Source organism: Saccopteryx bilineata, chromosome 2 (genome assembly GCF_036850765.1).
Source record: "Saccopteryx bilineata isolate mSacBil1 chromosome 2, mSacBil1_pri_phased_curated, whole genome shotgun sequence".
NCBI classification, from domain to species: Eukaryota; Metazoa; Chordata; class Mammalia; order Chiroptera; family Emballonuridae; genus Saccopteryx; species Saccopteryx bilineata.
In genome coordinates, this window is record NC_089491.1 from 318,722,752 (window position 1) to 318,738,792 (window position 16,041).

Here is a 16,041-nt window from a genome sequence, read left to right on the forward strand (position 1 = left end):
AGAGAGGGATAGATAGGGACAGACAGACAGGAATGGAGAGAGATGAGAAGCATTAATCATTAGTTTTTTGTTGCAGCACCTTAGTTGTTCATTGATTGCTTTCTCATATGTGCCTTGACCATGGGCCTTCAGCAGACTGAGTAACTCCTTGCTCGAGCCAGTGACCTTGGGTCCAAGGTGGTGAGCTTTTTGCTCAAGCCAGATGAGCCCGTGCTCAAGCTGGCGACCTCAGGGTCTCGAACCTGGGTCTTCCGCATCCCAGTCCAACTCTATCCACTGCGCCACTGCCTGGTCAGGCTATCTTCTTTATTGCTGTTAACATTATTTGTACTGACATCTACTTTATCTGATTTTAAACAGCCACACCAGTTTTCTTTTACCCATCCTCCTGCTTTTAATCTATTGGTGTTTTTATAAATGAAGTGCATTTCTTATAGGCAGCATAAATTTGGGTAATAATTTTTTATTCAACCTGAAATGTTTGAATTTTAATTGGGGTATTTGGGCCATAACATTTAAGGTGAAAATTGATACACTTAGGTTTAACTCTATAATCTTGCTATTTATTTTTTTTTATAAATTAAAAAAATTTTTTTTAAGACTTTATTTATTCATTTTAGAGAGGAGAAAAAGAGAAAGGGAGAGAGAAGGTAGGGAGGAGCAGAAAGCATCAACTCCCATATGTGCCTTGACTGGGCAAGCTCAGGGTTTGAAATTGGAGAGTTCAGCGTTCCATCTAGGTCGACGCTTTAGCCACCACAGGTCAAGCCTGTAATTTATTTTCTATTTGTGCCATCTGTTCATTGTTTCCTTTCTTTCACTTTTGGTCATCTTTGGAATTAGCTGAATTTCTTTTTTTTTTTTTTTTTCATTTTTCTGAAGCTGGAAACGGGGAGAGACAGTCAGACTCCCGCATGCGCCCGACCGGGATCCACCCGGCACGCCCACCAGGGGCGACGCTCTGCCCACCAGAGGGCGATGCTCTGCCCATCCTGGGCGTCGCCATGTTGCGACCAGAGCCACTCTAGCGCCTGAGGCAGAGGCCACAGAGCCATCCCCAGCGCCCGGGCCATCTTTGCTCCAATGGAGCCTTGGCTGCGGGAGGGGAAGAGAGAGACAGAGAGGAAAGCGCGGTGGAGGGGTGGAGAAGCAAATGGGCGCTTCTCCTGTGTGCCCTGGCCTGGAATCAAACCCGGGTCCTCCGCACGCTAGGCCGACGCTCTACCGCTGAGCCAACCGGCCAGGGCCCTGAATTTCTTTATGATTCAATTTTACCTCCTTTGTTGGTTCATTAGCTTTAGGATTTATGTTATACATTTTTAACATATTTTATTCTACCTTCAAATAATATTTCACCACTTCATGAATAAGAACCTTAAAATAGTGTATTTCCATTTGTCCTTTCTCATCCTTTGTGCTACTGTTGTCATAAATTTTATTTTTATATACATTAAAACCCCATTCTATTTTTGCTTAAATGGTTTTATTAGTTTTGATAGGGTTGCCATAACAAAACACTTCAAATTAGGTGGCTTGAACAACAGAAATGTATTACATCACAGTTCTAGAGGTTAGAAGTCAACAATGAAGCTGACTGCAGGGTGGGTCTTTTTGAGGGCTATAAAGAAGAATCTGTTAGATGGCCTTGTTTGTTCACTAGCAATCTTTGGTGTTCTTTAACTTGTAGATGCATCACCCCCACCTTCATGTTCATATCACATTCTTCCTATGTGTGCATTTCTATGTCAAACTTTCTCCTTTCTATAAGGACATATGGTCATATTGAATTAGGGACCACCTGGCCCTGGCTGGTGGCTCAATGGATAGAGCGCTGGTCCCATGTATAGACATCCTGGCTCAATTCCTGGTCAAGACACACAGGAAAAGTGAACATTTGCTTTTCTGTCCTTTTCCACCTCCCTCCCTCTTTCCTGCCAGCAGCCAGTCGTGAGATTCAAGTGTGGCCTGGGGAACTGATGTTGGTCTGAGCGCATCAGCCAGGTGCTAAAAATAGCTCGGTACTCCAGCATTGGCCCAAGACAGGGTTGTCAGGTGGATACCAGTAGGGGCATATGTGGGAGTCTGCCTCGCTATCTCCCCTGCTCTCATCTCAAAAAAAAAGAAGAAGAAGAAGAAAAAAAAGCTTGACCAGGCAGTGGTGCAGTGGATAGAGCATCAGACTGGGATGTGGAAGACCCAGGTTTGAGATCCCAAGGTCACCAGCTTGAACATGAGCTCATCTGGTCTGGGCAAGGCCCGCCAGCTTGAGCCCAGGGTTGCTGACTCCACAGGAAGTCACTTAGTCTGCTGTCTCCCCCACCCCCGTCAGGGCACAAATGAGAAATAAATTGATGAACAACTAAGGAACCGCAACAAGGAACTGGTGTTTCTCAACTTTCTAAAAGATTCTGTCTTTACATAAAGTCACATACTAAGAGTTGTACTCATATATTTATGTAATATATCATATCTTTTTGGAGAAACAGAATTTAACCCATAACAATGGCTGGTTATCTTTTGAAGGTCTTATATAACAATAATTATATATTTTTACACCTATGAAGTTACCCCTTCCTGTACTCTTACTCTGTGTAGATCTGTATCTCCGCCAGGCCAAACCACTTCTTTAACATTTCATGTAGCACAAGATTGCTGATCTTGAATTTTTTCAGCTTTTGCATGTCTAAAAAAAAAAAATCTTTATTTTGCCTGCATTTTTGAAAGATATTTTTGCTAAGCTTTGAATTCTAGGTGACAAATTTTTACCTTTTAGTCCATTAACATGTCTTTTTCATTTTTAAAATCCCTGCTCTTTATCACTTTTTTTTTGGTGGAGGAGGATGTTCCTTAGTGTAATTTTCTTTCTTTCTTCTTTTAATTTTTGGTGAATGGGTTTTGTCGAGCTTCTTGGATTTGTAGATTTATAGCTTTTATAAAATTTGGGAATTTCTTTCCTTTTCTTTAAGGAAGAATTCCTTGAGAAAGTCTTATTGTTTTGTTTTTATTTATTGATTTGAGAGAGACAGAAAGAGAAAGAGAAGCACCAACTTGTTGTTCTATGTAGTTGCATACTCATTGATTGTGTCACATATGTGCCCTGACCAGGGATCAAACCCACAACCTTGTTTATCCAAGACGATGCTTTATCCACTTACCCACCCAATCAAGGCTGGGAATTTATTTCTTTAACCCTCCCTGCTTTTGGGGGACTCCAATTATGCTTATCTTTGGCCACTTGAAATTGTCTCACTGCTCACTGATGGTCTTCCATTTTAAAAAATTCTCTGTTCCATGTTTAATTTGGGTTAGTTCTATTGCCATGTCTTCAATTTAACTTTTCTTCTGCAATATTTAATGTACCATTAATTCCATCTAGTTCAGGTTTCTTATCATATACCATCTAGAGATGGTAGTAATCCATCTCTAGAAGTTAGATTTGCATATTTTAAGATATCTTCCATTTATCTACTTAACTTTGTGTACATAGGGCATATAGTCATAATGCCCTTATTTTAATATCTTTGTTTTCTACTTTTAACATCTGTGGCATTTCAGAATCGATCTCTATTGGTTGACTCATCTCACTACGGGTCCTGTTTTCTTGCTTCTTTACATGGCTGGTTACTTTTTTATTGAATGCCAGATGTGATGAATTTTAATTTGTTGGGTGCTGGATGGCTTTTCATTGTTATAAATATTCTTGAGCTTTGTTCTGGATTCTAGTTACCTAAAGATATTTTTGGGGTATAGCTTTTAAGATTTGTTAAGTGAAACTTGGGCAATTTTTATTCTAAGGCTAATGATTCTCCACCAGTAAGGCAAGACTCTTTAGTGTACTCTAGTCAAAGCATTGTGATTCTTGAGGTTTTCAATGTGTTTATTTTCAGCCTGTGGGAATGCTAAGCACAATAATCCCCTGCTTCCTCTAGTCCCCTGATGGCACACAGGTTGACCAGCACTGCAAAGGTGGGCGGCTTTTATAAAAAGGTTCACCATCATGGCTCTAGTCTCATGCACACACACATGTATTGATACATTCAGCTGTATACTGAAGGAGGACTCTGCAGACCTCTGGAGCTCTTCCTCTGTGCAGCTCTCATAATTTTGGTACCCTTGCTGTCTTGGTCTGCCAGGACTCTCAGCTCTAACTGCACAAGCCAGGGCAGTGGTAGTCAACCTGGTCCCTACTGCTCACTAGTGGGCATTCCAGCTTTCATGGTGGGTGGTAGTGGAGCAACCAAAGTATAAATAAAAAGATAGAGGCCCTGGCCGGTTGCTTCAGTGGTGGAGCGTCAGCCTGGCGTGCAGAAGTCCTGGGTTCGATTCCCGGCCAAGGCACACAGGAGAAGCGCTCATCTGCTTCTCCACCCCTCCCCCTCTCCTTCCTCTCTGTCTCTCTCTCCCCCTCCCGCAGCTGAGACTCCATTGGAGCAAAGATGGCCCGGGCGCTGGGGATGGCTCCTTGGCCTCTGCCCCAGGAACTGGAGTGGCTCTGGTCGCAACAGAGCGACGCCCCGGAGGGGCAGAGCATCGCCCCCTGGTGGGCAGAGTGTCGCCCCCTTGTGGGTGTGCCAGGTGGATCCCGGTCGGGCGCATGCAGGAGTCTGTCTATCTCTCCCAGTTTCCAGCTTCAGAAAAAAATAAAAAATAAAAAATAAAAATAAAAATAAAATAAAAAGATAACAACAGTAAGTTGTTTTATAAAGATTTATTCTGCCAAACTTAGTGAAAATACGAGATAAAGTACTTGGTAAATAATTATTATTATATGCTTTAACTTGCTGTAATTCTGCTTTATAAATTTTATAAAGAAAAGTTACTTCCCTACTTTATAAATCACCATTACTGTGGCACCGGTGGGTGGTTAGAAAATTGTACTACAATACTAACAGAGATACAAAAGTGGGCGGTAGGTATAAAAAGGCTGACTACCCCTGACCCAGGGGAATCAGCTGGGTTGGCATCCTTTCATTGTGCCATGTCCTAGAAATGCTCTAAAGGCATACGCTGATGCAATTTTAGGGCTCATAATTTGTTTTCAGTCTCTTGGGGATCACTGTCCTTTATTATCTGATGTCTAATGTCTTATAAACTATTTTGAATATCTTGTTCATTTTTTTGCTCAAGGAAGGAGAAAAGAGGGTCAACCTGCTCCCTGTTATTCCATCTTGACTGGAAATGTAAGTCTCTCCCTTTTTTTTTTTGTTTTGTATTTTTCTGAAGCTGGAAACGGGGAGAGACAGTCAGACAGACTCCCACATGCGCCCGACCAGGATCCACCCGGCATGCCCACCAGGGGGCGACGCTCTGCCCACCAGGGGGCGATGCTCTGCCCCTCCGGGGCGTCGGTCTGTTGCGACCAGAGCCACTCTAGCGCCTGGGGCAGAGGCCAAGGAGCCATCCCCAGCGCCCGGGCCATCTTTGCTCCAATGGAGCCTTGGCTGCGGGAGGGGAAGAGAGAGACAGAAAAGAAGGAGAGGGGGAGGGGTGGAGAAGCAGATGGGCGCCTCTCCTGTGTCCCCTGGCCGGGAATCAAATCCGGGACTTCTGCACGCCAGGCCAACGCTCTATCACTGAGCCAACCGGCCAGGGCAAGTCTCTCCCTTTTAATTATAGGGTTCTAAAACTGCAAAAGTCTGAGTCTAGTACTAAATTTATGTACAGTTTTTTTTTTGCCTTCCCTAATAACTTTATAGTTGAAAATTTATAGCCCTATTTGTAAACAAATTAAATATTTTAAGAATAATATTTAAGCCTGAGTCAGGACAAATGGTAGTCATGTCTCAGCTGTCCCTGAAGGACATTTCTAATATGTGTCTTGAGGAAGGAAGGTGAGAGTCACTTGCCCTTTAAAATTGTAGCTTCTGATAGTACAAAAATTCTCTGCAGTAAAAAGCTAAGAAGGGCTGTTTTAATACAAAGCAAACATTTGTCCATCTTTAGGAAGTAGAGATAACAGTAATAGTTTTAACATTTTCTTGTTCTTCAACTTTACTCATATAGATTTAATCTCTAGACAGTCATGCTCATCAAAATTAAAGATTCATGTACAAGTTGAATCTTCAAGTAGGAACATTTCAATAATAACAGAAAACATTTCTTTAGTACTCACTGTATAACAGGTATTTTACTTTAAACACTTTATTTTTTTAACAGGGACAGAAAGAGAGAGTCAGAGAGAGGGATAGATAGGGACAGACAGAGACAGGAATGGAGAGAGATGAGAAGCATCAATCATCAGTTTTTCGTTGCGACACCTTAGTTGTTCATTGATTGCTTTCTCATATGTACCTTGACCATGGGCCTTCAGCAGACCGAGTAACCCCTTGCTCGAGTCAGCAACCTTGGGTTCAAGCTGGTGAGCTTTTGATCAAACCAGATGAGCCCGCGCTCAAGCTGGCGACCTTAGGGTCTTGAACCTGGGTCCTCTGCATCCCAGTCTGACACTCTATCCACTGCGCCATTGCCTGGTCAGGCTAAACACTTTTTCTTAAGTAAATATTATAACAAACTTATAAAGTATGATCCATTACTAAACCCATTATACAGATGAGAAAATTGAGACTCAAAGATTCAAACCTAGGATGAAAGTAAGATTTAGAGTCTTTTATGCAAAAGTACTTAATGTGGCACTGGCCAGTTGGCTCACCAGTAGAGCATCGGCTGGGCATGTGGAAGTCCCCAGTTGGATTCCTGGTCAGGGCACACAGGAAAAGAGACCATCTGCTTCTCCACCCCTTCCCTTTCCCCTTCTCTCTCTCTCCCCCTCATCCTGTGGCTGCTGAAAGGGTTTGAGCAAGTTGGTCACAGGCACTGAGGATGACTCCATGGCCTCACCTCAGGCACTAAAATAGCTCTGTTGCTAAGCAATAAAACAACAGTCCCAGATGGGCAAAGCATCCTCCCATAGGGGGCTTTCTGGGTGAATCCTGGTCCTGGGCGAATGTGGAAGTCTGTCTCTCTACCTCCCTGTTTCTGACTTAATTAAAAAAAAAATCCCTAACCTAAAAAATTTATAATTTGTAAAGTTTTTTGTGCCTGGTGTTAACATTATAAATTTGTGTCACTAAAAAAATTCTAATTTTAAAAGTAGAGGAAACATTCTTTGTGAAAGTAAGTAGTTTAATTTACTAAGTACAAATAGTTGGGATTAAATAAAGTTTTGGCTGACTCTAAAACTTTGGCTATTTCCACTATTCCATAATGGCCTCATATCACAACACATTTCAGAAAGAGGCTGCATTTAAAAACTAAACCAATCAAAAGCTCAAACACTACAGCTATCTGGAAATCTGTGTAATCTACTAAAGTTTCTTGATTGCAATAATAGATGATAAACAGAAAAAAAATAGAGAAAATAGAGACAAATATGGAACTTGTCAAGTTACTATTTGTTAACTAAATGCTAAAAAAATTTCAGTGAATATACATTTAGTTTTGAATGAAAATAATCTCTTATTAACTTGTAAACACTAAATATATTTGCTATTTCAGAAATGTAAATACGACAGTGACTTTTCTTTGTAAATATGCATGTAAAATATTCAAGTCTCAAAACAAAACAAAACATACCTCTACAGCAGGTACAATGTCTATGCCAACAGTTAGAAATTCTTCAAACTTCATAAATGGGTTAAAGCAGCTGCCAACATCAAGTAATCTGATCTTTCCTGAGGTTTGTAGAAACCTAAAAACAGATTATTTAGTTTTACAACAAGCAAAATGAAAATAAAAGAAAAATTCAAACATTTGAGAATTAAAAAGATCATATAGACTATAGGCTACCTTTGTGGTCTTGGGATACACCTTTATCATATTTAAAAATTACTGAGGGTCTTAAAGAATTTTTGTTTTTGTGGGTTATATCTATCAATTATATTATATTTAAAATTAAAACCTAATAGCTTAAAAATATATTAACTCGTTTATAAAATAATAAACCTATTATATATATTAATATGTTATATATTTGTAATAAAAAATCTAGATTAGAAAGACAGTAAAAAGTGAGGCACTGTTTTATATTTTTTGAAGTCTCCTTAATGTCCATCTTAAATAGGTTGATGAATTCTCATATCTGCTTTTGCATTCAAGCTGTTCCGTCATCTCTAGAAAACTAAACTCTACCCTCATGAGAGAATAAGTAAAAAAGGCAATTAACATTTTACTGTTACTCTGAAAATAATACCTCCCCAACAGAGATGGTGGAAGGTTTTCAGATCCCAAGACCACACATGGAAAACTATCTTTGTAGATGAAAGAATGCATTCACAAATCAATTCTCAGTAGTCAATATAACAATGTCTTTATACTTAACTTTGTTCTGATGACTTTAAAAGGACCAAAAACAAAAGTATAAAGAGAAGTGTTTTTTAAGTTGTAAATTTGTTTTATTTTTATTTAAGAGCTCTCATGTAGGAAAAAAAAGGTAAACAAAACCAGAAATAACAATATATTAAAAAGTTAGCCAAATTAAACTAATATAGATCGACATAGCATCAAGGATGAAGGAGAACTGTCTGAAGCCTACAGTTCTAATTCAGACAATACAGCAATAATAAAAATCCACTTCAGACATATGCCATTTCACTGATATTAAGATAATTTTTTAAAAGGTTTTATTTATTGATTTTATGGGGGGTGGGGCAAAAAGTATCAACTCAGAGTTGCTTCACTTTAGTTGTTCACTGACTGCTTGTCGTATGTGCCTTGACTGGGTAAGCCCAGTGTTTTGAACTAGTGGCCTCAGCATTTCAGATCAACACTTTATCTACTGCACCACCACAGGCTAGGCAAGATCATTTTCTTTAAAACAATTATGAGTGGATGCTGGAAAAATAAAGGAAAGAAAATGTAGGAAAATAATTGGGTAAAAACAGAATCTTGGTTCCTCTAAGTCTAAAGATTTAGCAGAGAGAACCTGTTAAACTTTTCTTCCATATACACTGGCTAACATAATTACTGTAGGGTACATTAGGGAGGTGCTAACCTACAGACAGTAGGTTAAGCTCCTGAAAAGGGTACTAAGTCAAAATAATATAAAGTTATTTTTCCCTCCCAAACGTATGCAATAAATAGGGGTTATATTCTTAATCAAATGTTAATGCCCCAACATTTTATAGAAATGACCAGAATCACCATTTGAATAAACTATACAGGACCTGTCTGATACAGTACATGTCATTATACAGTACCAGAAAAACAATATAAGCCAATTAAAATACTTTTGTCAATAAAATTTTATTCAAGAACTCCTCTGAAAAGGGTATATGAAGGTATAAGGAAACAGCATTTCATGAAAGACAGGCTCCATTTTCTGTATGTATACAACAACTCAAGATGAATGTCAGTTCTTGCAAGGAATAGCTAGAAACTCTCCCAGTGAAAAGAGCTGCTCCTGGGAATCAAGACATAATTTTCTGCACTGCAGCCAATCAGGAAGCAGACTATTATTTGTATGTGTGATGCCTATAACAAATAATCTCCTGTAAAGTGATATTAAATTTAGTGGTACTTGAAATATAACAGAACATTCATTCCAGTGAAGAAAGAGGGATACAAATTCTGTGGCATTGGTTCCAAGTTGTTAAACAGAGCAAAAAATCCAGTTATGGATAGGGGACATAGAAATGTCTGGCATGTAGCTGACATTCATTGCTGAATTAATACATATCTGAATGTCCAAATTGTAAACTGTTAGGATAAATGAGAATCTATAACAATACGTAATATTATATATACTAATAGCTTGTCATTCTAATCCTTACTTGTGGCTATGATTAAAAATAAGAGTTCTGGCATCAGAGACACTAAGTCTAAAACCTGAGTCTGTCCTTTATTTGTAATACAGGGACAATAATGGTACCCACACTTAAGAGTTGTTTATAGGATAAAATAATGTATTCATAATGCTTGACCCAATATCTAATACATGGTAAATGTTCAAAAGGTGCTAAATATTATTGCTAGTTGTTAATATCATTTTACAAATTAAATATTTTTTGTGATTTATCCTCTAATGATCTTCCTGAGCATAGTAAAAGCAGAATTTGCTTCACACTAAATTCTACACTAGAAACTGGTTAGCACAAATTTTCTGACAGTCTTTATTTTAAAAAGTGCATCTTATAAAAATACAGTTGTCCTCTGCCATATTACGTTTCACTTCACAGTCTCATTGTATCATGGATTTTTAAATTGTATGTATCTAATTTTGTATTGCATATTTTTCACTATATCGTGGGATTTTGCAGTATATAGTGGTACTTTGAGATACGAACGACTAACATACAAATTTTTTTAGATACGAGCTGTGACTTGGTCCGTATTTTTGTTTGAGATCTGAACAAAATACCAAGATACAAGTCGTGATTCAGAAAGCTGCTGCTAGTTGGCGCGTTGGCGCATGGGTCCAGTAACAGCAGTTTGATATAGGAGTTGACTGACTTACGAGCTCGGTTACAGAATGAATTAAATTCGTATCTCAAGGTACCACTGTATAGGTATTTTTATATATTTATTACTTTAATTATTTTTTGCAGTAAAATAAGCACTTTCTAGCCTAAAAAATTGGAAACAAAATGAAAAAAATATTAAAACATTAAAATAATATTAAATCAAAATAAAATACATAGCATACAGCAGAAGAGTAGACAAAGACTTGCACGTATGGAAAACGCAGCTACAGCCCCTTCCAGCTGAGCTAGTTTGCCCACGTGAGATTGTACACAGCACACTATTGGCTGATGGATGGGAGGCAAACAACCAGAGCACTGTGTTCTATATATATAAATAATAAATATAAGGTTGCTACTTCACGGATTTTCATCTATCACAGAGGGTTTCTGGAACCTAACCTCCGTGATAGATGAGGGGCCACTGTATCATGGACCCTAATAATATTACATTAATTCTTTGTAATATACTTAGTGCTTTTCAAATTCTTTGGTTTAGCTCCTAAATTTTTTTATTTGCACCAAGTATATATTTACAGTTTAAAGACTAATTACAAAGTAAACAAAATAATTACCACCCACGCCAAGAAATGAATCACTACCTGCACTCTGGAAGCATCCCTGATGACATCCCTTCCCCTTTTCAGTAATAGTAGCTACCACCTCATTTAAATGATAAAGATGTCCTTTTATAGTCTTACTATTTATGACTGAATGTCTAAATAATAGCTTAGTTTTACACACTATATATTTGCTTTTGTGACATTTTTTATTAAATATTGTTTGTGAGAGTCATTTGTGTTTCTTTAGTTAACTACATCGCTGTATGGTAGTACTTAACACATCCCATTAGGATTTTGATTACAGTGGCAGTGAGTCTAAAGACCATTCGAGGAGAATATCTTTACAATACTAAATTTTCTAATCCACAGATATAACATAATTATTTATTAAGATTTTTTTCATCATCTCCCAACAGCTATATCATTTTCTCTGAAATGGTGACATATCTTTTGTTGGCTTTATATTTATATGTCATTTTTATGCTATTACTGTTTTTCCACTCTGGATAAACTTTGTTATTAAAATTTCTTTTTCTTTATTTTTTAACTTTTATTTATTTATTATTAGATTTTATATGTATTCATTTTTAGAGAAGGAGGAGAAAGAGAGAAGGAGGAGGAGCAGGAAGCATCAACTCCCATCTGTGCATTGACTAGGCAGTCCGGGGTTTTGAATTAGTAACCTCAGCGTTCCAGATTGACATTTTATCCACTGCGCCACCACAGGTCAGGCTGTTATCAAATTTTCATTTTTCATTGTTGGTTACAGAAATGCAATTGATTTTTATAGAATGATTTTATATCCAACAACTTTACTAAGTTCCTATTACTTTAATTACTTACCTGGGTATTCTAATCTAGATATATTAAGTATACAATCTATAAAATATGGTATTTTGTCTCACGGCTTTGCCTAGTACTAATACAATGTTCAACAGAATATATGTAGTCACTGCTATTTTGTCCCTACTCTCAGAGGAAACATTCCAGTGTTTCATCATGAAATATGACTGTTGAGCCTGACCGGGCAGTGATGCAGTAGATAGAACGTTGAACTGGGCCACAGAGGACCCAGGCTTGAAGCCCTGAGGTTGCCAGCTTGAGCGCAGGCTCCTCTGGTTTGAGCAAGGCTTACCAGCTGAAGCCCAAGGTTGCTGGCTTGAGCAAGGGGTCACTTGATCTGCAGTAGACCCCCCACCCGCCCCGTCAAGTCATATATGGGAAAGCAATCAATGAATAACTAAGGTGCCACACCAAAGAACTGAGAACTGATGCTTTTCATCTTTCTCCCTTCCTGTCTGTCTGTCCCTATCTGTCCCTCTCTGTCTCTGTCTCTGTCTCTGACACACACACACACACACACACACACACACACACACACACGGTCTACCGGAAAGTTCTGTCCATTTTTGGAATAAAACAAAATACAAATTTTTCTTACTGTCAATAAACTTTATTAAATAATATAATTGCCATTATTATTAATGATTTCTTGCCAGCGAGAGGGCAATTTGTATATCCCATTTTTAAAAAATGTTTTATCTTTTGATGTGAAAAACTGAACCAGTGCTTGTTTGATATCTTCTTCATTTTTGAATTTTTGGCCCTTCAAAAAATTTTGTAAGGACAAAAACAAGTGATAGTTGGAGGGTGCTAAGTCTGGGGAATATGGTAGATGTGACAGAATTTCCCATCCTAGTTCTGCAATTTTTTGACGAGTCCCCAAAGCAGCATGTGGCCTGGCATTATCATGGTGCAGTATGATGTTCTTCCTATTGAACATCGCCAGCCTCTTTTCTTGGACTGCTGTCTTTAAATTATCCAGTTGCTGACAATACTTGAGCTTTTCGTTCGGTTTTAAAAGCTCATAATGTATTGGTCCTCAAATGTCCCACCATATACACAACATTCTCTTATTCAGAGTCAAATCTGGTTTAGAGGTGGAAGGGCTAGGTTTTTCGGGTTCACAATATGCCCTTTTCCTTACAATGTTTTCGAAGGTAATCCACTTTTCATCCCCAGTTATCATCCGGCTCAAGAAGAACTCCATTTTGTTCCGAGCAAGCAGAGATGTGCATATGACGACTTGATCCTCCAAATTCTTCTGACTTAATTCATGTGACACCCATCTTGAATATTTCCACACCAATCCTATCTTCCGAATATGGTCCGAAATGGTTTGCTGAGCTGAATTAAGCCTTTCTGCGATCTCCGATGTTGTCAGAAAAGGATCTTGCTCCAACATGGTCTTAACAACATCGTCATTGATCAAAGATGGTCGCCCAGAACCTGGCTTATCAGAAAGGTCGAAATCACCTGTTTTGAATTTTTCGAACCATCTTCTGCATGTCCTATCAGAAACTGTACCTTCACCAAACATTTTCAATAAATTTCTACATGCTTCTGTAGCTTTTCTTCCTTGTTGAAATTCGTATAAATTACAGTGGTGTAAATGAACCTTTCAGTAGTCATGGGCACACTATCGCTTCACACATAAGACTAACCTGAATCAACCTTGTTTTAGTTAATTTGCTATGTCAGTATGTATACATGAAGTGATAAAAATAGAGAGGCACACATGCGCCAAATAAACTTGTGCTTACGTGTCGAAATTTGTGATAGAAACGGACAGAACTTTCCAGTAGACCTGATACACACACACACACTATATGTATGACTATCGAAGGTTTTGTATACTACCCTTGTTGAAGTTTTAAAAGTTCCTTTTATACTTTGCTAGTGCTTTTTAAAAACTTTTAGCATAAACTTGTTAGATTTTATCAAATGCATTCTACTCAGCTCTTCAGATATGACTTTTTAAAATCTTTTTATGTGGTAGAGTATACTCACTAATTGTGTAGTGTTAAATCAACCTTCCATTATTGTGAAGGATTTAATTTGGTTCTGATATATTATCGTTTTCATAAAATTATTTGTTTTATGTATGAATATATAGTAGGTACTAGTTATGGTATATAAAGTCACCACTGACCTATGGTATCTAAGGGAAATATTTATACTTATTCAAACTATAATATTTGGGAAAAAACAGTTCTCTCCAAAAGTACTACAGACATGTTTTGTCAGTTTTTGCTTTATATGTCATACAAATTTAAACATTGTTTTATTTTTCTATCAAGTCACACTTTTTATCATTATGAAAAATCTCTTTTATTTCTAGAAGTGATATTTATTCCAAAGTTTTATGTTTTGGATATATCTCTCATCAGAAGCACAAAGAGAATTTTTAAATCCAGTCTGACAATTATTTAACTAGAGTATTTAGATAATTTTTACTTTTAATGTGATTTAATGACATATTTTGATTTATATCTATTATCTTACTTTGTACTCTCTGCTCTATCTGTTTTTCTATGTTTCTTTTCTCCCTCCTCCATACTTTCTTTAGAATCACCTTGGGAGCTTTAAAATCACTCAGATATTCTGATTTAATTGCTGTGGGATGGAGTCTGGGCATAAGGATTTTTAATAGTTCCCTACATCGATGTATTGTTTAGCCAAGGTTGAGAGCTAGTTTTACGTTTTCCTTTTAAATTTTAAAAATTTATTTTTTTCCATTTTACTGATGAAAATATTTAGTCTTTTAAAAAATGTATATTTGATTATTGAATAACCTTAGCATTCTACTAGACCATACGAGTGCGTGACAACACAAAATCCTGTTACTACAGGAGTCATATTAGTATACTGTTTATAAACGTTTGTGGTTCTTTTTACCCTTTACCTTCCCTTCCCTTCCTTCTTCCCCTTCCCTCTTTTCCTTTCTTTTCTTTTTTCTTTGGTTTCCCCTTCCTTCTTTCCCCTCTAACTTTCTGTATGGAATCTTCTCCTTCTGCCTAAAATATATCTTTGGAATTTCTTTTAGTAAGGGCTTGCTTTCCCATTCCTTCTTCTTCTTCTGAAACTCCAAAAAGCAGAACTTCTCATTTTATCTTCTCTGTCTTCACCATTTTAATTAATATTGTATTTTCTTGTTTGCATGTGGCATTCTGGATTATTTCATTTAATGTTCAATAATTTCCTCTTCAATTTATGCTGAATTATTTAATTTCATTTTTTCTTTCTAGTAATTCTATTTAAAATTTTTGACTTTCCCTAAAGTCTCTAGTTCCTGCAGAAAATTTCAAGCAATTTCTTTTTTTAAAAAAGTTTATGTACTGTGACTCATAATTTTAGTATTTGGGGTCTGTGTAGGCTGAGATCTTTCTAGATCTATCCTTGCTGACTACTGGCTTTAGATCATGGTACCTTGTTTCCATTCATGCTTAGTAATTATCTTTTACTATAAGCTATTCATAATGATTTACAAAGATTTTTAAAGCAGATGCATTCATTTATACTACTTTCAGGCAACCTGGGATCCAGCACTGTAGGACCCCTTTCAACTAAATAAATATGGGTTTTAAGTTTTTTGGACCAACCTGATGATATGAATGAATTTGGACTATTAGTTTTTGCTTGGGATACCTTACAGTTTCATCTTTTCATGGTCTATCATGCTCTGGATGAAAGGGGTAGATTTACTCTAGTTCAACCTTAAATTGAGAGAATACCGTATTTCCAAATGTATAAGACTCACCTTTTCCTGAAAATTTTTTTGACAGTGATGAGTTGTATGAATTTTATGATGAATAAAACTTCAGTTCAGCCCTGGCCGGTTCGCTCAGTGATGGAGCATCAGCCCAGCATGTGGAAGTCATAGGTTTGATTCCCGGTCAAGGCACATAGGAGAAGAGCCCCTCTGCTTCTCCACCTTCCCCTCTCCTTCCTTGCTGTCTCTCTCTTGCCCTCCCACAGCCAAGGCTCCACTGGAGTAAAGTAGGCCCGATGCTGAGGACAGCTCCCTGGCCTCTGCCTCAGGTGCTAGAATGGCTCCTGTGGCAACATAGCAATGCCCTCTGGTGGGCGTGCCGGGTAGACCCTGGTCGGGCGCATGCAGGAGTCTGTCTGACTGCCTCCCTGCTTCTAACTTTGGAAAAATACAACAAAAAACAAAAACAAAA

At 37.7% G+C, this 16,041-nt stretch overlaps 1 protein-coding gene across 1 annotated transcript in view; it reads right to left on the minus strand.

The window, feature by feature from the left end:
* Positions 1 to 16,041, minus strand: part of BMT2 (base methyltransferase of 25S rRNA 2 homolog) — a 182,805-nt gene that overhangs the window by 19,249 nt on the left and 147,515 nt on the right. Inside the window, exon 4 of the mRNA XM_066262142.1 lies at positions 7,573 to 7,687. Coding sequence (XP_066118239.1) covers positions 7,573 to 7,687 — 115 coding nt within the window. The remainder of the gene's footprint in view (positions 1 to 7,572; positions 7,688 to 16,041) is intronic.